At 45.9% G+C, this 23,782-nt stretch overlaps 4 protein-coding genes across 5 annotated transcripts in view; 3 read left to right on the top strand and 1 right to left on the bottom strand.

Annotated features, from left to right (window-relative positions):
• Positions 1-130: 130 nt before the first annotated feature.
• LOC111071891 (ribosomal protein 63, mitochondrial) lies at positions 131-782 on the bottom strand. The gene is made up of 2 exons (XM_022363437.2): positions 421-782; positions 131-355 (listed from the first exon to the last, which is right to left on the bottom strand). The coding sequence occupies exons 1-2, from the start codon at positions 589-591 to the stop codon at positions 206-208; spliced, it is 321 nt and encodes a 106-aa protein (XP_022219129.2). The 5' UTR covers positions 592-782; the 3' UTR covers positions 131-205.
• Positions 783-881: 99 nt separating this feature from the next.
• Positions 882-2,343, top strand: LOC111071885 (required for meiotic nuclear division protein 1 homolog). The gene has a single exon (XM_022363428.2). It carries the CDS (start codon positions 1,002-1,004, stop codon positions 2,262-2,264), a length of 1,263 nt encoding a protein of 420 aa, XP_022219120.1. The 5' UTR covers positions 882-1,001; the 3' UTR covers positions 2,265-2,343.
• Positions 2,344-2,524: 181 nt separating this feature from the next.
• On the top strand, positions 2,525-4,954 carry LOC111071882 (anaphase-promoting complex subunit 7). The gene is made up of 5 exons (XM_022363425.2): positions 2,525-2,808; positions 2,869-3,373; positions 3,446-4,107; positions 4,209-4,489; positions 4,552-4,954. The coding sequence occupies exons 1-5, from the start codon at positions 2,737-2,739 to the stop codon at positions 4,844-4,846; spliced, it is 1,815 nt and encodes a 604-aa protein (XP_022219117.2). The 5' UTR covers positions 2,525-2,736; the 3' UTR covers positions 4,847-4,954.
• Positions 4,955-5,373: 419 nt separating this feature from the next.
• The window catches only part of LOC111071878 (GAS2-like protein pickled eggs), a 55,104-nt gene continuing 36,695 nt past the window's right edge, over positions 5,374-23,782 (top strand). Inside the window, exons 1-2 of one of the 2 annotated variants that reach the window (XM_041596160.1) lie at positions 5,374-5,832; positions 11,573-11,653. The gene's annotated coding sequence lies outside the window, so the exon portion shown is untranslated. Of the gene's footprint in view, positions 5,833-8,487; positions 8,702-11,572; positions 11,654-23,782 lie in introns of those variants that run through there. The other variant, XM_022363417.2, reaches the window with a different exon arrangement.

Below are 23,782 nucleotides of genomic sequence, written 5' to 3'. Positions count from 1 at the left end.
TAAATCATGTGAAAACTTCTGCAGGAACAGTCGCCACATACTATGGAACCCTCAATGGGGAGGGGCTGCGATGCACCACCATGCAGAAGCTCCTCGCTGCGCTTGCCACGAAGCCAGTATAATTACATAATTTCCATATACATAATCTATATTTACTTTATAATTAATTTAATGCATCTTGAGGGTGGAACATGTCGGTCTTAAGCTAGTCCCAGGTCTCCTTGACCTTCAGGTGATTCAGACGCTCCTCGATGGTCACATGCGGCTTCATCTTGCGCATCGTCTGCTCATCCGTCCACTTGGCCACCAGCTTATCGCGTTTCTGCAGTTCCTTGGCATGGCCAGATGATTGCTCCTGCATAGATTGAGAGAGTGAGTTTGTGTCTGGCTGAGATTGAAAGATGCTGTTTGTTCACTCACCAGCGTCAGGTAGGGATGCCGCAGCAGGAACATGATGTGCTCCTGTCGCTCGTATTCCTGGGTGAGCGTGTCCATGGCCCGCTTGCTGACCGGCTTTACCAGACGGCGCTTCCCGCGGAATATATGTCCAGGCACAGTTTTCTTAAAGAAGTTTATCAATGTCAGGTGCATTTTGCGGGGCTGCTTCGAGTGTTTTAGTTTATTTCTGGAGAAAATTATGCAGCACGTTAATATTTCTGTTGCACAAGCGTCAAACAGCTGATGGATCTATCGGTCTATCGATGGCTAATGTTTTCAAAGAAATTTTCCTAGCATTGCGTTAATTTCAATGAAAGATGATTCATTTATTAATATTAATGTGGTTTTTCCTTTGTTTCGTCTATTGTTTTGATGTTATTAAAGAAATTAAACTGTCAAGCATCTGAAACTACTTTTACAGCACTGAGACGGTAGCGATAACCATAACAAGTGGTAATCGGGCAATTGCCGGTAGTAAAGTTACCGAACCGCACCATTTCGGCCATTCGATCAGGCCATTTAGTTGACTATAACGTACATCAAGCAATTTCGATTTGAGTAAAATGAACTTTGCACGCCTGCGGTTCCTAAGGAGCCTTTGCCAGCCGCGCCAACACTTTCAGACACAATGGCAAGGCCAGCGATGGATGACCACAATCACCAAGCCGCCAGCAGCAGTTACAGAGGAAACGGACGCTGCCACAAAGAAGCCTCAATCAGCGACGGTCCAGGGCCCATCACCCAGGGTGAAGCCAATGCCTTTGGTGGAAGAGCGACTGGAGTCGATACTGTCGCCCATTAGGACGCGCATAATGCGCAAGAAGCGGCTGGCCACCGACGAGCTGTCCGCCCTGGGATTCCTCAACACACGCGGCTATACCACGGCCGAAGAGTACAATCTAGAGGCGTTACAGGCGGCCCTCAAGGAGCAGAATCTGTACGAGACAAAGCGCTTCTTCTCCACCGACAACCTGGATGTGGAGCAGAACGTGCTGTTCGTGGCGGCCAAGTACCCGACGGGACAGCAGCCACGCGAGATATTCTTCTTTCGCGAGGGGTCCGTTGTCTTCTGGAACTGCAGCGACATCGAGATGAACAACGTGCTGAATTTTCTGCGCTCCTTCGAGCGGGAGTCGTACGTTAGTGCCCTGGTCCACGGGGAAAGCGAAGTGATGCCCTACACCTACATCCCGTCAGCGGCCGTCGATGTGGAGGGCGACCTGGTGGCGGAGAGCAGCGACTTCAATGCCACCTCTCGCGCCTTCTTCCAGAAGGGCAAGTTCTTCGTGACGGGCGACAGAGACAGCTTCCTGTACAAGTACACATTCTCCAATGCGATGGCTCAGTCGATCAAGCTGGGCATGTGGGAGGCGACGCTGGACCGCTACATCGACTCGATTGAGCACCTGACGGAGGACCTTAAGCGGGGCCGACGGCTGCGCATCTCTCGGGCGGCCATGCTCCGCAAGACAGGCGAGCTGTTCGCCCTGCGCCACGTGATCAACCTGTCGTCGGACCTATTGGATGCTCCCGATTTCTACTGGGACAGGGAGGAGCTGGAGGGACTCTATCTGCAGGTGTGCTCCTACTTTAGCATTTCGCGCCGCACCAAGGTGATGAACGAGAAGATCAGCCACTGCGTGGAGCTGGCCGAGCTGGTCTCCCACAATCTCAATGACGCCCACCACATCCGACTCGAGTGGATGATCATCATCCTGATCATGGTAGAGGTGGGATTCGAAATTTTGCATTTCATTAGCGACAAGGGCGAAAAGCAGCAATCCCTGGAAGTTGTCCCACTCTCCAGTCAGTTAGTCCCTAAGTAGCGTGTATGCTGATTGGAATAGACTCGTTTGTTGTTTTTATAATATATTACTTGTATTTTCGCCAAAATATAAATATGTTAAATTAAATTAACCGTCTCTTTCCTTTCTATCGACAAGTAGCTTTGGCGTTTGCCAACACTGCTTATCGATACAGAGTGCAGAGTGACTCGGTTCTGTTCTTCGTTCAGTAGTTCTTACCGACAATCGGCAATATAAAAATATAAGAAAGTTCCCAAGGAACTCTGTTGAAATCAGCTCAAAATTATTATCTTTTTCCATTGTGGTTTCCATAGTCTTTAAATGTTAATTATTTAAAACAGAGAAAAGAGTGCAAAAAGAACGAACCGAACCACATGCTCGCAGCTCAAAGAACCAGTCCTTTGAACAGTTGCGAACCAGCTGAGCCACCTCCGCGTTTTGGCGGCATTTGTGCGCAGTAAGGAAAAGCAGGAAGAGACTGAAACCTGAGACGATGGAAAACGCACTCTTCGCCAATGTGCAAAAGCTGTACGATCACAGGCTTTACGAGTCCGTCATCCCAGCGGTAACCACATCCTGGAAAGTCCATCCATACCAGCATATTCATTTTCTTGTGAATCCCCAGGCAAGCCTGTTGAACACTTTGCTGCAGAACGATCGCAATGTGGCCACGCTGGAGATGGAGTACCAGGTAATGCTCTACCTGGCCAATGCCCACTACAAGGAGCGCCACTTCCGCCTGGCCTACCAGCAGCTGGAGTCTGTGCTGCACACACGCCGCACCATGCAGCGGTACAAGAGCGCTTGCCTGACGGCCATCGAGATTATGAACAACCAGTTCACGGACGTGGAGCTGCGCTACCGCCTGGCCGTGTGCTACAAGGAAGTGGGGGAGCCAGGTAAGGCTATCAGCACTCTTCTCGCATTGCCAGCAAGAACGCGCACGCCGCGCATCAACATGCTGCTGGGCCGGCTGCACCACCACGCCTCGGCGGGCAGCAAGGGCAAGGCCGACGCCGTGATGGCCTACAAGGATGTGCTCAAGGAGTGTCCCATGTCGCTGAAATCCATCGAGGCCCTGCTCGAGCTGGGTGTGGATGGCATCGAGGTCAACTCCCTGGTGATGAATGGTGAGTGCGCTGCTGCAATCCAGTGCAGTCCCACTATAATCCACTACAATCCTATCTCCGTTTCTGCCTCAGCTGCTTCTGCTCCCCGGAACATCGATTGGCTGAGCACCTGGATCAAAGCGCTGGCCCAGATGTACGGCTGCAAGCATCTGGAAGCGGCCAAGACCTTTCAGCAGCTGAACGATTCCACAAGGCTCCGCAGAAACGAGCATCTGCTGGTGGAGATCGGGCGGTGCCTGTACTACTACGGCAACCATATCCAGGCAGAGCAGTACCTAAGCACAGCGGTCATGGCCTATCCCTACAATATGGAGGCCATCAGCCTGCTGTCCGTTGTGTATGAGCTGAACGAGCAGAGCGCCATCGAGCAGGAGAAGCTCTTCACCCAGGTGAGCTCCGATCGGGAGTTCAGCCCGGCCCACTGGTTCGTCCACGGCCAGAAAATGTACAGCGACGCCAAGTACCAGCGGGGTCTCACCTTTGTTGAGCGCTGTCTCGATATGGATCCGCGTCACGTCGAGGGCCATTTGTTGCGGGGCAATCTCCTCATCTCGCTGCAGCGATACCGCGAGGCCATCGAGGCGTTTCGCAACGCGCAGGGACTGGCCCCATATCGCTTCGAGGTCTACAAGGGGCTGTTCCACTGCTATGTGGCCCAAAAGCGCTTCAAGGAGGCGCAGACCATGTGCGTCTGGGCTATACGCAGCTTCCGCACCTCACCGCGCAGCTACACGGTGAGTGGAGGAGGAGGATCAGTATCTCATCCGGATCGGATCGAATCGGATCGTCTTGGAATCAAACCTCCATTGTGTGCGTCTCATTTATTCATTTACAGATGTTCGGACGAACGCTCTTCCACTCAACCAATCCGGTGGCCAAAAGGAGTGCCAAAAAGTTTGTGGAGAGGTCGCTGAAGATCGACTCCAGCTACACTCCGGCCGTGGCCCTGATGGCCGAGATCTGTCAGTATGAGGGCGCCACCAAGGCGGCCATCAAGCTGCTGGAGAAGCAGGTGATCAACTACCCGAATCAGAATCTCTACACCCTCCTGGGCGACATACTGCGCATCGAAAAGGAGCCGATCAAGGCTCTGGACTACTATTATCGGGCCCTGAGGTGAGTAGGAAAGCGGCCGAAAAGCCACCGCCAGATTGGTCTGTAATCGATTTCCCTTCCAGCGTGGACTCTAACTGCGTGCGGGCCATAAATGGAATTAATTCTCTAAAGCTGGGGGGCTCAATAGGAGCCAAAGGAGAAGCCACAGCCACAGAGACAGGCAGAGGAGATGGCAGCAATGGAATGACCACGCCCACGCCAACGGACACGCCCAACCCGGAGTGGCAGAGCGTCAACTGCGATGAACCTTTGGAGACGTCTTCCGAATCTGGGGCGAGCCACAATAATGGCGAAGCGGCTGCCACGTCGGAGCCCTTTTGGATGGATGCCGATGTAGAGATGCTCAACAACGAGTGATCCAACACCTCGCCCACATCCCACATAACTAGTTAAGCATTTATTTCTGAATGTTAATCATAATTTTAAGGCTTAAGAAATTGTTTAATTGTAAGTCCACCCAGGAAATGATCAGTGTTTTGAATTTGCACTTCGTTGTGCGGGGCAACAGCTGGAACTAGTTCCGAAGATCACTTAAGCACACTGGCACGCATGCATCAGCTGTGAGCTCAATCGATGAATCAAAAGTCGCGGGCTATGATCTAAGGACATAAAAGAACAGAAAAATATTGTCGATTTGCGCTGACCTTAGATACATAGATCCGTTAATGATATATGCATATGCCACCAAAATATCCATATTAATATTTTCGACAGTCCAAAACTATGTTACCCACAAATATATTATCAACCAAAGAGTAGATGTCGATATATCGCAGCTCTATCATTCAACGAGAAAATGAGCTCTCTCTCTCTTGGTTTTGCCTTCAATGGGAATTCCCAATTGGAAATTTTTTCGCGCGCAAAGCGGACGGAATCACCGAATCAAATCCCAATTTATCGTTGAACGTTCAACGTCTGCATGCAGTTTCCGCTATGCGACCGACTTGCCAACGGCATTTTTTGTGTTGTGAATTTTTTTGAGTTTTTTTTTTTTGGCAAAAGTACCCGCCACCCGTGCAAACGAAATATTTTCAAAACAGTTATTCCGCGCTAGTCGAAAGTCGAGCTACAATCTACACAGTCGTGTAGCTCCCGAACCGCGTTCTGAATGGACATGTGCCCGAAATTCGAATTCTAAAATCGAAAACCCCAAAATTTTTTGTGCATATTAAACAACAATATACAGTACTATATTGATACACATGTTTATATTAATATGATTTAATTTTATTCGGTTTCGACACCATTTTTGTTGTAATTATTGTTCGTGTGAAAGTTCGCTCAGAAAATAAACAATTTGCATAAATTTACTCAGAGATATCTGAGATCTACGAGTATTAGAGGTTGGTTCAATTCTTTAACAACTTTAAGCACACATATTTTATATTGCAATAATTTATCACAGTATTATTCATTTCCGTTCCGAATGGCGTCAGCCTAGCAGTCCACTTTATCCTTATCCAAGTTTGTGGAGGGTTTTATATTTTGTCCATGGGCTTGCGACTACTTATACAACTTTATCGGCTTCACCATTAAAGTAAATCTTAATGTACATCAATGATCCACGGGATTTCCATATGATCTACGTGTACCAGTGTAACAGGATTACTAATAAAGCCTTTTTTCAGATTTCTGATAAATGACCAAAATCGTAATTCCATATCATGCAATCAAAGGAACAATAGAACTGCCCGATGTTGTGCCTTATCAGTTAGGCTTACCATTTATCATCACTTACTATTTCGCGTTTTCGCAAGCGACGAAAGCGAATGGAGTGTCAGAAAAGATGTGATGCAACGAAAGCTACGAGTAGTATATTGCGATTAGTTGAGTTGATTCTTTTTTTTTGGTCGGTAAAGAAATGATCAGAACAGAAGAGAAGAGCACACGCACACGAATACGCCAGAGATTACTGGGCACAATCTGGACGAAGGGAGGGGAGGGGGGCTTGTGGTGGTGTCGGGACTGTGCCTCAATATCAACATCGAGCGCAAGCAAAGCAATATGTTAATATGTAGTGCTTTTATCAACACAAAACAGAAAAGTTCTATCTCCATACACGCACTTGTTGATTGGTTTGCTGGCTCTTATTTATGTACATATACATATGTGTGCACTGTTGTTGTACTGTTGCTGAGGGTACGCTGATTCTGCCAGATTCCTGCATGCAGCTCAGAAAAAAACATGCATACAGATGTACATATGTAAAAATGTAGTTATGTATTCTTGATAAGCGTCAACAAGGCGTCATTTCCGTGTGTCCGATTCATTCCAAGCTAAGAGCCACCAAAAGATAATTCGAACAGAAAATTACCAAACTACATATGTATGTATGTACATATATGAATGTAGATTCCATACCAATGATCGCTCTCCAAGCGTATCCAGAAGCTTCGGCCTTCAAAGACACCCTTCCCTTTTTTTGGCTCTTTACTTTCGTTGCAATTTCCCTAGCCAGTTTGAGTGTGAATTTTGTAGAACTTGGCGGATACGCAGATTCGTCATGTCAACAAAAAATGGTATGGTGCAGAGTTCTCAGTAGGGTTCGGGGCTGTCTTTGGGTTCTGCTTATTTGGGCTGTGTTGTGGGGTGACTCGTGCGACGGGAGTTCCAGGAAATTGAATGATGAATAAAATTAAAATCTGCTGCATGCCATAAATTTACTACACCCGCTCATTCGCTCATCGGTCGGTCGCCCCTCAAGATTTTTGTTTGTTAATTGAAAGCAATAATCCATAATACTGGGCAGGATCCCACATGCATCCACATATGTACATACATACATATGTATGCTTATGCATATGTGTTTTTGTGTTTGTGTGTCAACAAACAATTTACAGCTGTTTACGCCTGTTGGACGCTCTCGAAGAGAGCGCAGAGAGGAATCGAGGGAAAGAGAGCATTGCAGTTTAGTTGAAATTCGATTTGAGACGCAGTAAATGCGTGAAACTGATAAGAAGAGAGACTTTCCGCTGCACTCTCCCGCAGTGGAACGAATTTGCTGATAAATACATACATATGTACATTTGTACATACATATGGAGAAAAGAGCTGGGTACCACAGTCCCGCTGCTTCCATATGCTCTGCAGGGCATGGGAAACGCATGCGCCCTCCATTAAAAACACCTCCCGAACCCTTCTCTCCCGCAGATAGCGTTTTTGGATAACAATAATATTCAGGAAGAGTCTCGAAATCAATGCACAGTGGTTGTCGCAGCGAAACCACTGACTAAAGTGTAACATTTGATGACAATTTGCCAAACAGTTATACTCCCTGTTAAATGATTCGAGGATTTTCACTGTCCTTAAAGAGTTGATCAAATAACATATGTATGTATTTTCATATGTTTTTTAAAACTCATTCTTCTTTGGTATGAAAATATGTGTGCCCAAAGTTTTCTTTTCGCTGTTGATTCGCTGTTTGACTCGTTCACATTCCACTGTGGGAACACAATTATTACTGCTTCATTTTGCATATTCACGAATGTATTTGATCGCTTATGTGGTAGGTTAGAGCCTTAGTTTAGTTTTGACTGGAAATTCTCGATCCACTGGGAACAGTGAGAAACTTAAAATTTACTTGGTCCAAAATCGCAGGCGCTCCACTCTGCGCCCGCACGTACATGGGTCCAACTATTGCAAAAGTGCTCTCTGGTGCTCCTGTGTTGCGGCCTCTCTTCCAATAGTTGGGCCTAGGACTTGCGCGGAAGCTGAACAGAAGAACATTTGCAGCCCAGGAGCAGCAGCAGCAACCCTCTTGTTTGGTGTGGCTGAGATGTCGCCGTCAGTCCTATGGTCGCCGCGTGCTGCCGTGTAGCGGATTCCCGGAGTCGCTGTGTTGCGGTACTTCGTGTCGCGCGGTCTACGTCCTGGGCGCACATCCACTTCCCCGGCTAATTTATTTTACCTTTCCGTGTCGGCTTTTGGTTCTTCTTCGGTTTTCGGCTTTATGGGTTTCCTTTACTTTTCTGCAATGTGTTTTTTTGTTTTGTTTTGTGATGTGATGTGAATAGGCAATAACAGACGCTGACTGCGCTGCAACTACTCCTGCTGCTGGCGTTTTGGCACATTTACCGTTATAATAACGTGCTTCCTTGTCTGGACTCCGAAATTTCGGAGCCAGTGCCGACGCTGTCACTGTCGCTCTCGCTGACTCCACGGCTGCCACCGCAGCCACCTCTCTGTGTCGCTGTTCGGGTCGCGTGCAGAAAAGTAAGCGCAGAATAAACCGTAAATATTAGTGCTGTTTTTTTTTGTTTTATTAATTTTTGCCAGTATTGTGTTGCCAGTGTGTGCAGGGTGTATGCGTGTGGGAGGGTGGCAAGCATCGATTTGCGTGTCGCGCATTCAAAACAGCCACATTCAAAAATCAAAATCGAATCAAAGTTAACGGGAAAACAAAAGAAATCAAATGCCATAAATGCGATTTCCTTTGATGGAAATGTAAGAGATAGAGAGAGAGAGAGGCACATAGAAAAAACACAAAAATAATGAAAATTATTATTATTATTAGCCAGAGTTTTTATTGGAAAACTATCGTGGCATCTGTCTATTCATAGCTACATACTATTGTACATACATTTGTACACATATATGTACATACATATGTATATAAGGTCTGGTATAGTCATCTCGTGTCCTCTTTGTCGGAATGTGCAGCAAGCAGCAGACCATCGTTTTCGTGTGTGGCGTGTCCTTGTCCCACAAGAGAAGGTTTCTATACCGTACACGGCATACCCTAGATGGGGGAATAATGGGTATGGTAAACCCTCTATCAAAGCGAACGGAGCATCAGTTAAGAGAAATGGCAGCTGTCCGCTACTATCAGAACTTTCACAGGACAAGAGCCACAGGAAGGCAAAATTAAAGGAAATTAGTCATCAAAACTAGAATGAAGATACATATAAGATAATAAATACATATGTATGGTATAGGTATATATGGATAATCTATATAATGGTATTGGTCTGTGATACAGATCGAGTCAATCGATACGCTAGGGTACTAAGTGATTCGACTACTTTCAGTGTTGCATTTGCTTGGTCCAAACATGTGGCGCATTTAATTAAAATTCCACATGCAACAGAACCCCGATAACAGCCCCACCCATCCCGAACGAACTCCAAACTCTGGCAATAATAATACTCGAGCTGAAGTTCATCTGAAGTTTCCACTTACAAACAGAAAAACGGATAAATGACACATCACAAATAACGAGGTACATATGGCTATCCATATGTATGAACAAATTGTGGGTGTAATTTATACATCCATAAATTATACATACATATGTATATTTCTGCATTGCATTTACAGACAAAATAACTGAGGGATCATCAGACGAAGAACCACCTAGGGACCACGACATAGACCTGTTATATGATAATTATCGTAGAACTTTACAACTGTATCGATAAGGAAGCAAATCCATGAACAAAGAGAGATATTCCCTTTGCTGTAGAAAGAGATAAGATAGCAATGTTGACTGCAGGGAAACTATAGCAATGTAGCTATAAATACATACTAGCGAAAACTTGGAGTGTCGACGAATAAGGAGGTATCCTTAAAATGATATTGAGCACATAGAGTCCGTACCTAAGGAAAGCAAATTGAGAAACATCGCGAAAATTGTTCTACAAATACATTTGCGTAATAAATTTAGCTTTGGGAGAATGTTCCCAAAGACTTTTAGTCATCTTAAGCCAAATAGAATTCAATGAGAATGGGAGCTCTGTGACAATGAGACTTCCTTTGTTGGCCAAACTATTTGAAGGCCTTTTAGGGAGAATTCCAATGAGTCAGATCCCGAGTACTGCCGCCCTCCCACCCACCTGGTGCCCATGGGGCACCTCCTCGTTTGAGGTGTTTTGTTGCCTGGAGATTGAGTCACGTCAGCTGTTTCGTGGCAGAGAGAGGTCTGACCTTGATGACCGCATGCGCGGGCATTCGTCACGCACTCCTTGTGTCCTCCCCCTCGCTGAGAGCAGAGGCGAGGAGAGGGAGTTGCCGAAAAGGTCAGCGCAATAAGCGCAATATTTTATGCTCGTATGTGGCATTGACCTTGCCCAATTCCCAAGTACCTGCAGTTTGTAGCCACATCGTGGAAACTTCTTGAGAACCGCGGGCTCTTTCGTGGGAAAATAGTCGAGCGAGCCACCAACGCAGAAGGTGTCGTCAATTTACGGCCCCTGGGAGGTGGTCTGTGATGATTGACTCACCGCCAGGGACACCTTAGGACCACCTAGTACCCATAGAGGGCAACAGGCACAGCACACCCAATGGTGAGGATTGGTCTTTCGGTGGAGTGGAGTTTCATTCCGTTCCGTTTCGTGTGATGTGATGTGTTCTGTTTTGCTGTGGATGCGGATATTTCGTGTTTGACGTTTGTTATTTTGTGGTTCTCTTTTGCACTTCCGCTTGTCAAACATTTGTCAGCTTTTAGCTTATTGCCAACTTCTGTACCCACCGATGCCACTCTCTGTCTCCCGCTCCCGCTCCCAATGTCTATGTCTATGTGCGATTGCGAAACAAACCTACACCGAATCTGAATCTGAATGGGAATAGGAATCTGTATCTGAATAGGAGACTGAAACCGGGACGGAGTCAGGTCCGTCTGGTCCGTCTGTAGAGCCCACCTTTGGCGGCGGGCCTCTCGGGCGGGTTTTAGTTGTTTCTTTTCGCTCATTTCATCGCATATTTACGTAGGCCATTCGAGCCAAGTTAACGCCTTTATTTATTGACTTATTTGTTTAGACCACCACCTCTACCTACCTCTCTCTCCGTCTCTCTCTCTCTCTACCATTCGGTACGGCGGGGTACAGTGCGGTACAGCGCGGCACAGTGCGGTGCGTGTGTGTCGCTCACTCACGTTTCAATGACAAAAAGCAAATAAAACTCCATTTACCGTTTTCCTACTTACGTTTCTGGTGATGTCACACACTCGCCACACGGGCCCACCATCACATCGTATTATAGATTCATATAGCAGTACCATATACCCGACCATCAAGCGTCTATCCATCATCCACATATGCACATTGTACATATGTAAACGACAGTTTTTCATTCTCGATTTCCTTTCAGCTGGGGAAAATCACCAGAGAAGAATCAGAAAACGGAAAACGGAAAACGAACAACTTCGAGTGACATCAACACATAAAATCGGTAAGTTAAGAGAGTTGTTTATAAGTTTATTGGGTACTGTTATCTATAGTCTAAATGATAAAGGATCGGTCCAGCACAACTTGATTAGGGATCAGGTATGGATTTCTTACGGTAGTGCAGTTGCTCGCCACCTGATTAGTGATTGTGATGCATCAGCAAAGGAGCATACTAATGGTACGATGCATTTTCTTGATCCACATCATGGTGTAGCTGAATACTCCGCTTTTACGAAGCAAATATGCTTCGAACGTATATTACGATACGTTCTGAGTCGATTTTATTTACAACGGCGCGCATACATGATGCATGAGGCATGATACATTCTGCTGGTGCGCCAGGCTTTCTTTCGAATTTCCCCAAGAATCAGTGATAAGGAACAGTCAGTCCTTCTATTAAATGTCTTATTCCAGAGAAAAAGAATCCTCCAAGAGCATAGCATCTCTGAACACCACATTCTGCAGATAGCTGAACGCTTGGCGAAGATCTGCCACGATCTAGATTCTAGAAAGAAATGCGCCCACCGCACCGCACTTTAATCACTTTAATTCTGGGAAAGCGTTCCGCTGTCGTGGCATGAATCACGCCATTCTGTGGCATCGTGCTCGTATCTTGGCGTTGATAAAAATACAAGTGGTTTCGTCATACTCGACCAAGATGACGACGCCGCCACCGCCGCCTCGTTTTACTATAAACCAAATATTTTTTGGGGGATTATGTCGTAGGTCAGGGAATCAGAATGTGCGAATGAAACGAATGCCCGTTCGAGTGGTTATGAATGGGCAGAGCGCCAAAAGAAATGCGTGACTCACAGGCGCGGATGGCGGACTGCATTTTCAGTTTCACTTATCGAGAGTTTATGTTTATCGCCTCAATTGGAATTCAATTCAGCAGCGAGCCCACAGCAAACGCTTGACGAATCGATAAATCGGGAAAACGTGGCGCAAAATTCATTCACTGATCGCCAAAAGTGACAATCGATCGCCCTATGGATCGACGGATGGATGGATGGGTCCGGAGGCCGGAAAGTTGATTCGTCATAGCCAGAGAGACCCGCCGTCTTCCCTCAGTACGAGCATATTTCAATATTATTTATGATTATCCACTGCACGATCGTACGGCTGCCAGTTCCTCCGCCCAAAATGGACATCACAAGCGACACAGACGCACAGTGCCACCCCCACGTGTCTCCACGACCACTTCCATTCGGGCAGCTTATTTATTTATTTCGAGGGAGGAAGAAGAGTGTGTTTGCTGATCGCCAAAGGGTCACGAAAACGAGCAGGGAGAGTGAGAATCGATCATTGGATCAGCTGACAGTTGATCAAACAGAGATATCACGGATCGGATACAATCGGATGGAAGAACTATCTGAGATAAATAGAGAATGTTGCCTGTAGGACTGTAAACTATCAAAGTTCTCGGAACGATCGTCATATTTCATAACAAGGCAAGATAAAAGAAAAGGGGAATGAAAAAACAAGGCTTATCATTTGTCAGGCAGGAATTAGATCCATGGAATGGTATTTCGACTGCTTCTGCTCCTGGCACAGCCCAGGTGGAATGTAATGATGCATGATCTTCTGGATCTTCAGCTATATTAAATCAGCGTTCTGGAATATGTAATCACTGAAGATTATTAGCATGGCCCTGATAAGTGGAATTTTATTACTCTACTCAATAGTCTTGAGTCCATAGGCCTCTTGTCTCGTGTTCGTCGCAGCCACTGCACATATTTCAATTAATTTCAAACAGAGACGCATCAATGTTAGTCTCATCTGCATCTCCAGCCAGCATCTTCAGCCACTTCACTTGGAGAGAAGGAGATTCCCAGGCCGGGCGCCTTGTGAATTTAGTTGTTCGCGCACGCAATTTGCTGGCTGGTCGGCTGATATGTTGAGGCTTTGTGGTCATGAACCCGAAATGTAGTTGCCATTTTATTTGTTTATTAATTGCTGAACCCCAACTCCGGGCCTCGCATATGGCATGCTGCCTCGCCAGCGCTTGATGGATGATGTGGCTCCATCTTCGTCTCCATGTTTCCATGTTTCGCCGTCATGTGGGCTGTGGGTGAAATGAAACCATTGAAGTTGTCTGCCGACACTGAGGCGGTTTGTCCCTGATGACAATGAAATGCTTAAGTTTCACTTGGTGCTACAGCCGCATGTGGAGTCCCATCCACTTTAACCGAGCACCGAGTGCCATGCGATTTCATATAGTGATCCACGAGACCAATATTTCTCCACAGATTCTTCAAGCAGTGAAAGCAAAGACTTTGAGGATTGTATGATCCATGATCTGCGCACTGAAAATTAATATTTTTTCTCCTGTATAAGATACTATGGCCCGATCCAGAGATCCTCGAAGATCTTCGCCATCCCTTAACCGCCTGATCTTCAAGTTATATCTCTGATTAGATCAGTGATCATTGCCTGATCTTCTACGAGCTTGCTCCTCTTCTTCTGAGGATTATCTCTGGAATATCCTCAGTTTTGATCCAAAATTCGATAGAGATCCGAACCGATCCGATCCGAGATTTGGCATCACCTTTTCCCATCTCAAAGCAGGCGTGAAATCATTGCTATTATGATGGTTGTTATTCTTTTTGCTCAGTTACAGCTACGAGCATTATTATCAAATTAACGCGACGTTTCACAGGCCAGGCCCATTATTTACTATTTACCAGTGGAGTTACCAGTTGCCAGTGGAGAGGAGTTTGGGGGTGCGGAGTGCCAGAAGCCGATTAAATGCTCTCGACGATTGTCGCCTATTAACAAAATCAACTCGGATGCGGGCCGATGGTCTGATGGCCCTAATCAAAAATGTATTTATGAGATACGGCGACACACACACACACACACACGTGTGTGGAATATCTACATTGTTTGTATACTGTTTAGTGGGTCAGGGGTACAAGCGGTGCGTACTTAAATTTCATTACATTTAATGGCATTTAGTCATCAAGGGATTTTCGTTGTGTTTCTGACTGTACGCCGCTTGACGGAATGATGAATGATGGCGACAACCAAACGATCGAGAGTCCGACTGTGATCCAGTGTCCAGTGTTCAGTGTTCAGTGATCAATGATCAGTGGATCAGCGAATGCCAAATAGTTGCGCAGGCGCTCCACCATCCCACAGATGAACCAAAAACCTGATGTGCCGCAAAGGTGAAGACAAATTGGGCAGCTTACATCATGGACTAGCACTCGTGAACTCGTGTATCGTATGTGTGTGTGTGTTTTTTTTTTTTTGGCATATCCGAAATTATGAATCGCGCAAATGCTGGCGGCGGGCAATTAAGAATTTCTGTCTTTACCTTTGGCTTGGCCTTTAGTTTTGAGTTTCTGTTTGTGTCTGGGTGGGCGCGAATGCCATCGCGAGTGTGTGCTTTGTGGCTCATTAAGTGGCTCAAATGGCAAAACTGTTGGCCGGAACAAGCCGAAAACCAAGACATGAAATCGTACGGGTAAACTCAAGCCAAGAATCATTATGTCAATGTCAGATGTATCTCCTCTCTCCATTTGTCTAATTTGTTGTTTGAATTAACTCATGCCTCGCCTCATGCCTCAGACACAGACACGAGAGACCTCTGCACTTGAGACTCCCCTCCGATTCTATTCTCGGAGGTTTTGCAATCTCCTCGTTTGAGTGTGTCAAGTGTCGGTTCGACTCTGTTCTCTTTTTCAATTTGTTGTGTGAACCTTTCCTTTTCCCAGGCTGCAGGGAATTCCCCTTCCCATCCCATCCCATCCCATCCCATTCTATTCCCCATTGTTCTCTGATCTCGAGTGATCTCCCTGATTTGGCTGATCATTTGGGAAAAGGATCACCGCCAGGGACTGGCATTCCTATGACTTGGCACTCCTCTACTCCCGAAACGATCGATCATCCAGGATGCGATCTCATGCGATCCCCATACGATATTGAAAATTGTGTGCTTGAGTGTGTGTGTGTTTCTTTAATTACTATTACTATCTTGTGTGCATAATTTGTGACCAAATTTACCAACTTCTCCGAGATGTGTTTGGATTTCCGACGGGGATCGGTGATGGGTGATCGGAGATCGGAGATCTTTGTGCGCCATGTCTGTGTATGTGTGTGTGTGTGTTTGGGCCATATGGAAACGATCGCCTAGCTCCAGGGTATAATTTTTTGTGGGCTGCGTGTTCGTCATTCCCCTGATTGGCTGATGTGCTCGTAAAAGCGTAAGAGCGTGCCTCGTGCCTTGTGCCTTGTGCCTGGTGCCCCACCTCCTCCAACAAGCAGAGATCATGCAACTTTTATGATCGCTTTAATGTGGCTGCTCCTCTTCTCTTCTCTCTACTCTGCTCTGCCCTGGAGCTGGACGGATACCTTGATTGACCGAACATTAGATGGATCATTTAATTTAAACTATTTATGGATATTTTATGGGGTGCGATTTGCATTGGCCAACTTTCCATTTGACAAAATGAAACTTAAGCTGCTGCTGCTGCTGCCCCTCAATCTCAATGGGTTTTAATGAATGGGATTCCGCTTAACGATCTGACGAATGATGGGGAGATCGCAGAGTGGGTTGCGATGAAGGGAGATCCAACGAAAAGGATAGAATGCAGGAAGACTTGGCGAATGGAGAATATTAGCGAAGGGAAGCGCTTCCTCCCCCTTCCCACTTCGACTGGAACTCTGACTTCCGGTGCAGGCGCCATTATCTATCCCATGTGCCACAGGGCAAACACAGGCCATATGGTGACATGAATCAAAGGCAAATACTCGAAACTGAGGCCCAGTCCCGGCACCAGTTACTAGTCACAATTCCCCCGCAGTGTGCGAGTATCTTCCTAACCAAAGAGTTATTTTTTATCTTATCTAATGTGTTTACGTACGATTTTAGTTCGATTTTGATATGGGTAGCGTTTGGCTCATTGGGGAAGTTGTGTTTACCAGACGACGACGACGCTGACTGCTCTGCTCGGCTCCTCAATAAATAAATACGGGTGATACGAGATCGCGAACGCGAACGCCAACTAGAACGAGTATCTGGGAACAGAGTTTACGAGTTCATATAGCCAGATGTGTGTGGATATACTCCGGGCACGAGTGCCCGAGTGCCCGAGTGAGTGGTGTAGCCGTACAGTGAGTGAGTACACGGTTAGCCCAATTGTTGATTCTGCTTTCGAAGAAGATCTCCATCATTTGCAAAGAGTCCGTCCAAACAAAAAATAACAACTTTATTTCTAGCTGTATCTGTATCTGTATCTGAATCTGACTGTATGTGTATGTTTTTTATTGTGTTTACACTTGACTCCATCACGCTGCCATCGTGATGCTGGAATGGGAGTGGGGACTGTGGACTGTGCACTGGGGATTGGATCGTGTTGAAAAGTCTTTGCAATTAGCACGCTTTCAGCGCATACCAAGCACATACTTTTGGGTCAAGGTTAGTAGCCCATCCCCAGCCACAGCCCCAACTAATGCCGCTGTGGCTACAGCACCCAGCACCGACTAGACCCGATCAGCCCTAGTCCATGCCCATTAGCCATCATAGAAATCTATCTATCTATGTACATACATACATACATACATATGTATGTACGTATGTACATATGTATTTTTCTTTCCATCCATTCATCCATCTAGCTGTTTTCGTATTTGTTTCTTGCCTGCATTTGTTGGATCTTGTTGCGCTCCGTGGGCGTAAACACACGGCAAACAACTTCATCCGTGGAGTCTCGGAATACGACGATCGAGAGTGGAGATCCCAGCCAGACAAGAAGCTGCGCTGTTATTTCTTTTTTCAAGTCATTGTGGACCACAAAGTGAGCGAAAAATCGCCAGAAATGTTTATGGAATGCTTATAAAATGCAGAAGCCCCTGGAAGTCGAAGCATCGCCTGGAGACAGTCTCTGGTTCCCACTGAGATGATTCAATGTATAAGCCAAAAGTCGTTTGAGTCCGTAATGGAAGGAACCGTCCTTAAAACAGTTCCACCAGCAGCAGAAGTCTCATTGGGATCGAAACTAGTGTGTCCGTTCGCTTAGGGGAATTTGTACTGCGAGCCAACGTCATTCGCATCATTCAACAGAAAGGCAACACTGTTAACTGTTATGCTACATGCTCACATACATATATTCATGTGTACATTTGTATATCCAAATATTCAAATGATATATCTTCTAAGTTCCTCAGAAACGAAGGCCGCTTCGTCCCCAATTTGGTTTCCCTTCCGTGGTTTCTCTTTAATTCTCTCTGGGATGATGGCGGCTTGGCTCTCAATTCAATTCAATTGAATTCATTCAAGAGAGCTCGGCGAATCCGTAATTGGAAGAGCACGAAGACACAGACGAAGATAGAGAGAGCGAGAACTGAGAACTGAGAGAGGGAAATAAGGATGGACATGGAAATGCAAATGGATGTGGAACTTAAAGTCAAAGCCGCAGTCGGAGGCCTAACCCCCATATAAAATGATTGTGAATGGCAATTCTCACAAGATGCACATACATATGTACATATACTATATACTTTATAAATCTATATATACAGATATGTATATAGGGGATATACATATGCATGTACATATGTATGTGCATCCCCCTACTTTGCCCTCTTCTACTTTCATATTTTGTATGCTTCACAGTTCCCTGGTTCCCTGGCTCCCGGGTTCCCGGGTTCCTTTTCTGCTCTTGTGACGTTAATTAGAACGATGCACCATACAAGGGGGCTGCTGCTGGTGCTGTCGGAGGGACTGCTGCCGGGAGGATGGGGCATTGCAGTAGGGTGAGGAGCAACACCAGCAGCAGAAACAGAAGCAGCAGCAGCGGCTTCTGTTGGATTAACGGCACACGTGTCCGCATCTTGCGCTTATTTATTACCTTTCAGCACCGACCAAAAGAATTTTCCCTTTTCTTCTTGATGATTTTTTTCTTTATTTTACACATTTTTCCGATTTGATACCCTCTCTCTGTCTGTGGGCCCAGTGGCTATGCTTGACTACGAGTAAGTGGGGGAGTAGGCCTATACATGTGTACGTACGTACATTATTTATATGACCTAAAGAGTATTCTAGGAGCTTAGCAATATCATTTATCAAAGCTTGGGCAATAATTAATAAGCAGATGAAAGAAGTCATCTATATTCAAATTTCTCTCTCATTCTCTTCTTGAATATTCACCGAAACTCCTTCGTGAAGTAAATTGCGGGAAAAGGGTAACTACTCGTACAGTCGGTGCACAGTGTGCCATTCGGCCATTTCGGCTTGTTAAATTAATAACTTCTGAACAAATAGAGATATTTTTTAATGAAATTGACTTTGTTTAAGATAAAAAACTTTTACCAACTTAGTCTGCTGGAGTACATGATGCAATAATGTCTCATTTTCTTCTTCATTTTATTATATTAATATTTATATTTTATTATACCCGTACTCGAGTAGAAAAGGGTTATATTAGATTTGTGGTCAAAGTGGATGCGTGTAACGCACAGAAGGAAACATTTCCGACCCCACCCAACTACCTTCCAGCGCTACTCAATTTCTCACTATCGCTTGCACAGTCTGCCTCTTTCAGTGTGCGCCCTCTGGCGGAGGTGTAAGAAGAGAGATAGCAAAAAAATCGAAACAGATAAAATATTTCATAGTTCTGCGCATAAATCAAACGCTCACTTATGTACATATACACGGACTGAGTAAAAACGTAGAGTCGCGGCCACTGAAGCGACTCACCACGTTCCCTCTCGCTTTAAAAATAAAAACTGTTTTATTCTTTTATTCCACCTTTTGCTACCTCTTTTCGATTGAGGCCTCACTGTGCGTCGTGGCATGTCCCCCCCTTATTTTCCACTCCTTTCTTTCACGCTCGTTTCTAATGAATTGCATGTCGAGAAAACGATGCTGCAGACATCGTTCAATGCTCTCTTTCTCTGTCTCTTTGTCTCTACCGCTCCCTCCTTCGGGGCGGCGGCGTCGGCCCCGGCCCCGGCCGAATTCTTTCTTCTTCCGTGGTGCATTCCTTTCGTGCCAAAATAAAATGAAAATAAAAATACAACTTTTGTTGAAAGGTGGCACCCGGGGAGATGGCAGGAGCAGGCAAAGGCACAGGCAAAGGCATAGGCACAGGGCAGGCGATCCACTGAAGCGAAAAGTATAAATTGCTTTGCCCTGGAAAATGTCCGCAGACACACACACATGCACACATGCACACATGCACACATAAATATTTTCCAATTGAGCAGACTATGCAGTTTATTGGTTTTCACTTTTCAGCCCTTAAGCACTGCCCTTCTGCCACCCCATCTATCCCTCCTACCCAAACGATGCCATCGCATCCTCATTCCATTCCATTCCATTCCATTCGATTCGATTCCTTTCCATCCCACCTCATCTCACAGTTCAGATCTATGCTGCCCCTTGGGTCTTTCTACATACATACATACATACATACATTGCTGTTGCAATTGCATTTATGCGGAATGGGGGATGTGGGGGATATGGATACAATTTCAAACAGCTTGTGGGGAGCCTTATTCTTATTTGTTCCAATTACCGGAAATGATCGCTTAACGCCGTTTGGCTGCGCCCCTCACTTGTCGGGCATAGCGGATTTTCTGGTAGTTCTGAAATTAGACCAAATTTAGTACGGAATTAACTGGGATAGCCCTTTTCTTTGCCACGAGGATATTTTCCACGTGTGTTTTTTACGCAAAACCCAATTTTGATTTTAGTCTCTTGGGAATATCATATCTGTTCGTATATATGTATGTATGTATGTATGTACAACTTTTCTGCACCCCAATTTGATGTCTGAATCGGTTTAATTGCTATATTGGATAGGTACTATTCACGTGTGCGGGATTTAAAATAATTAATTGAGATTGAATGGGAGGTTGTTTTCCATCTCTGACTTGAGCATCGATTGGCATTTTCCTTTTTATTTATGTTTGTTTGTCTGGTTGCAGCCCCTCGCAAACCCTGCGTCCCCCTTTGGCTGCTGCTGCTGCTGCTGCTCCGCCACTTGGTGGAGTTGGCCAAGTCTTGTTGGCCCTGAATGAGCCGAATGCCATTTGGCTTCAAAATCATTTACTAAAACAGTTTGAATTATTAGTGACTGCAACTTTGACAGCGTCTGGGGTCTGGCTGGGGTCTGGCTGGGGTCTGCAGTGCGTTTTAACATTAATTAACAAGGCGAGCGGCGGGCTGGTGGGAGGGGGGTGACCGGTTTTGGGGTCAGTAATGGGTTAATGTGAGTTTGTTGTCGCAGATTTGTTTAATTACGAGTCTGCGCCCCGTCGAGGCGGTGGGTGTTCGTGCGGCGCGGTGCGGTGCCACATTGAAGGGGGGCTACGTGGTAGCAGGGGGTGTGGTAATGCAGGGAGGTGGGGTGGGGTGACTGCTTCAAATTCGTTGCGCATGCGCAGCTCAAGAACGGCAGCCGCAGCAACAACAAGTTGCAGCAACTGTCAATGTCGTTGCAACAACAACTGTGAGTTACCTTTGACAAAATGCCGACACTGTACTTCCCCTTCCCCTACCCCTACCCCTCTCGAATATTGCCGGTTTAAGACCTGCCCCCCTCCCCACCCCACGTAACCGTCTGAAGTCCACAAGTCTTTCGATTCGTTTCAAATTGCAAAAAAAAATCAACATACTCAAAGTGCATTAAACACACACACACACACACCTGCAGAGCGAGAGAGAGATATAAAGATAAATTAAAAAATAAGTATATACATATGTACATATGTACATATATGTATGTACATATGCATGTATTCATGTACTACAGTGAAAACTCTCTGCAGCGAAGAGCCAAGGTTAGGGGTTGTAGTTGTAAAAACAGTTGATATTCTTTTGTATATTTACACATTGAATAGTCAAAATAGTCCAACGAAAGATCGTTCCAAATACAGAAATAAAATAAAATAAAATAATTTCAAACTTATATCGAATATTTATAAACGAGATATGAGAATATCTTTACTCTGGGTGGTGCTTGCCTTCGGTAGGTATATCATCGCATCCCACAGACTGCACACAACGAGAGCGTTAATTCAAGTCTTGTCCTGTGGAGTATTACGTATATTACTGCGTATTACGGGTATACGGAATGTGTCCGCTCGCCTATGGGAAATTTCCACTGCGAGTCAATTCCGTCCATAAATAAATTTAAACTGATGAAGTTTATTGTTTGTATTTTATTCTGATGTCATCTAATGCCAACTGACTGTGGTTTGCTGGGTGACGAGGCCTATTCCCGATATTTGCGATATCAGTGTCTATATAGCCTAAGAAGGTGCAATGCAAGATGTCCGCTCGAGGCACCAATCACTGTACCATCGTTCAGATTTATGTTTGTTATCAATATAAAAAGCATTTTTCCTTCTGCCTCTTCCAATCGCATTTGCATTGGCGCATAAAATTTGCATAAATAATTCCATTTGTGCGACGGCAAGTGAATAATATGCACAGCAGCAGCAGCAACAACAGCAGCAGCAGCAGCAACAGCAGCAGCAACAGCGACTCAAAACTAAAGTGAGTGCAATAAAAGTGATATGCAGCACCCCTCATTAATCCCCCCGCAATCCCCCCCACAAGAGACACACACTCTGCCCTGCTGGATGCCCATGCCCCCCCCTTTGCAGCGGCAGTGGCAGTGGCAACGACTCCATCCGGTTGCAGTGGCATGGGGCAAGGCCCTCAAGTGTGTTTGTGTCTTCATTTTGGTGGGGGGCAAACGTTGACAGATATTGAATTTGGGGTGGGAGTGCTAGGCCATGGAGGTGCCATGACGATGAGGAAAAATCATTGCCAGACATTGGCCCAAAGGGGAGATGGAGATCCCATGGGGTTGGGGTTGGGGTTGGGGTTGGCATACGGGGTCTCCCTTAGATCTTGCTGCGCTTCTCGTCAGTTGTCATTGGGCTCCTTATGGACTCCCTCTTTTCTATGACACTTACATTTTAATTGGAAAATACCCTTCTACATAGCTGCTTTTTCTTCAGATTCGCACCGCAGAGTAGGAAGCATTTCCGACCCTAAAAAGTACAGAAATATATTCTCGATCGTGCATACATAATGCATCTACTGAAAATGCCATCCATGAATGTGAATGCCACGCATCGCGATGCTTTGAATTTTAAAGAGATGGTGGAACATATTTTTTTTTATCGGAATAGATGCTTGCAAGATCTATCCATCGAGTCCCTATATCTTTTAGTTGCCCCTGAACGATTACGTTGATTTCCCATACGGACATATGCGATGCTACTGCCATTCACGTGTGCTTCAGGCTGCATGCCATGACGCCGCCTCTTTGCTTATTTGGTATCCCTTTTATCCGCTGATAGCTTCCCCCTTTTTGCCTTTTTGATTCGTTCTGCTATGTAAATTAACAGTAACTTTTCCCCCACTCCCACCTCAGGTCACGCCTCATTTTGAGGGCATTGCGAATTCTTTGTCCACATTTATCGCTGCGCAGTTCGTTTGGCCCATTCCCATTCCCGTTCCCGTTCCTCCTATTCCCATTACCGGGAACCAGATTATGCCACCAGTAGCGAAATGCTTTACCAGTTAACTACCCCTTCGAGTGGATTCAAATACTATATATAAGAGAGTACATACATATGTACATATGTACTAATAATTTCCATAGCAATATTCATCTGGGCAGTCGCTAAGTGCTTCTGTGGCTCGCTCGGGCAATTAATCGATTAGCCAGCCAGCCAGCCGGGCGGGCGGGCGTTCGTACACATTTATTTCGCATTTCTTCCATTCAGAGCAGAGCCAGTCTGCCCCACCGCTCCGGACCCTGTCGGGATAGTGGCGCCGACGCTGTTGTCGCCTCTCCTGTCACCGCATTAACGATCGCCCGGCAATTTGCCAGTGAAATATGACGGAACAATATGATACTCGTAATAATGCACTGGGCGTTGGTCAGCGAATATCGATATGGATATGGTGCCCATGGCTGTGCCTGTGCCTCGGGTGCCTCGGAGAATGCGCGTTTTGCATGCGAATGCCAGATGATCGAATGCCTGAATGCCTGAGTGCCTGAATGCCTGAAGTGCTCGATGGTCAACGCGGAAATGCCAAGTCGTAGCTATGGTAGCGAATGCCAAAGATCGATCTGGAGCAGAAGCAGAAGCAGAAAACTCTCGC

The sequence above is a fragment of the Drosophila obscura genome, unplaced genomic scaffold (assembly GCF_018151105.1).
Source record: "Drosophila obscura isolate BZ-5 IFL unplaced genomic scaffold, ASM1815110v1 contig_96, whole genome shotgun sequence".
In the NCBI taxonomy this organism is placed as follows: domain Eukaryota; kingdom Metazoa; phylum Arthropoda; class Insecta; order Diptera; family Drosophilidae; genus Drosophila; species Drosophila obscura.
This window is presented reverse-complemented; position numbering and strand designations above follow the sequence as displayed.

What these genes read in the sequence shown, in the direction of transcription:
- LOC111071891 (XM_022363437.2), bottom strand. Translation starts at nt 591, where the DNA reads ATGCACCTGACATTGATAAACTTCTTTAAGAAAACTGTGCCTGGACAT. An exon ending in GGCATCCCTACCTGACGCTG is followed by an intron (nt 356 to 420) that starts GTGAGTGAACAA and finishes CAATCTATGCAG; the next exon opens with GAGCAATCATCTGGCCATGC.
- LOC111071885 (XM_022363428.2), top strand. Translation starts at nt 1,002, where the DNA reads ATGAACTTTGCACGCCTGCGGTTCCTAAGGAGCCTTTGCCAGCCGCGC.
- LOC111071882 (XM_022363425.2), top strand. Translation starts at nt 2,737, where the DNA reads ATGGAAAACGCACTCTTCGCCAATGTGCAAAAGCTGTACGATCACAGG. An exon ending in ACGAGTCCGTCATCCCAGCG is followed by an intron (nt 2,809 to 2,868) that starts GTAACCACATCC and finishes GTGAATCCCCAG; the next exon opens with GCAAGCCTGTTGAACACTTT. An exon ending in CAACTCCCTGGTGATGAATG is followed by an intron (nt 3,374 to 3,445) that starts GTGAGTGCGCTG and finishes TTTCTGCCTCAG; the next exon opens with CTGCTTCTGCTCCCCGGAAC.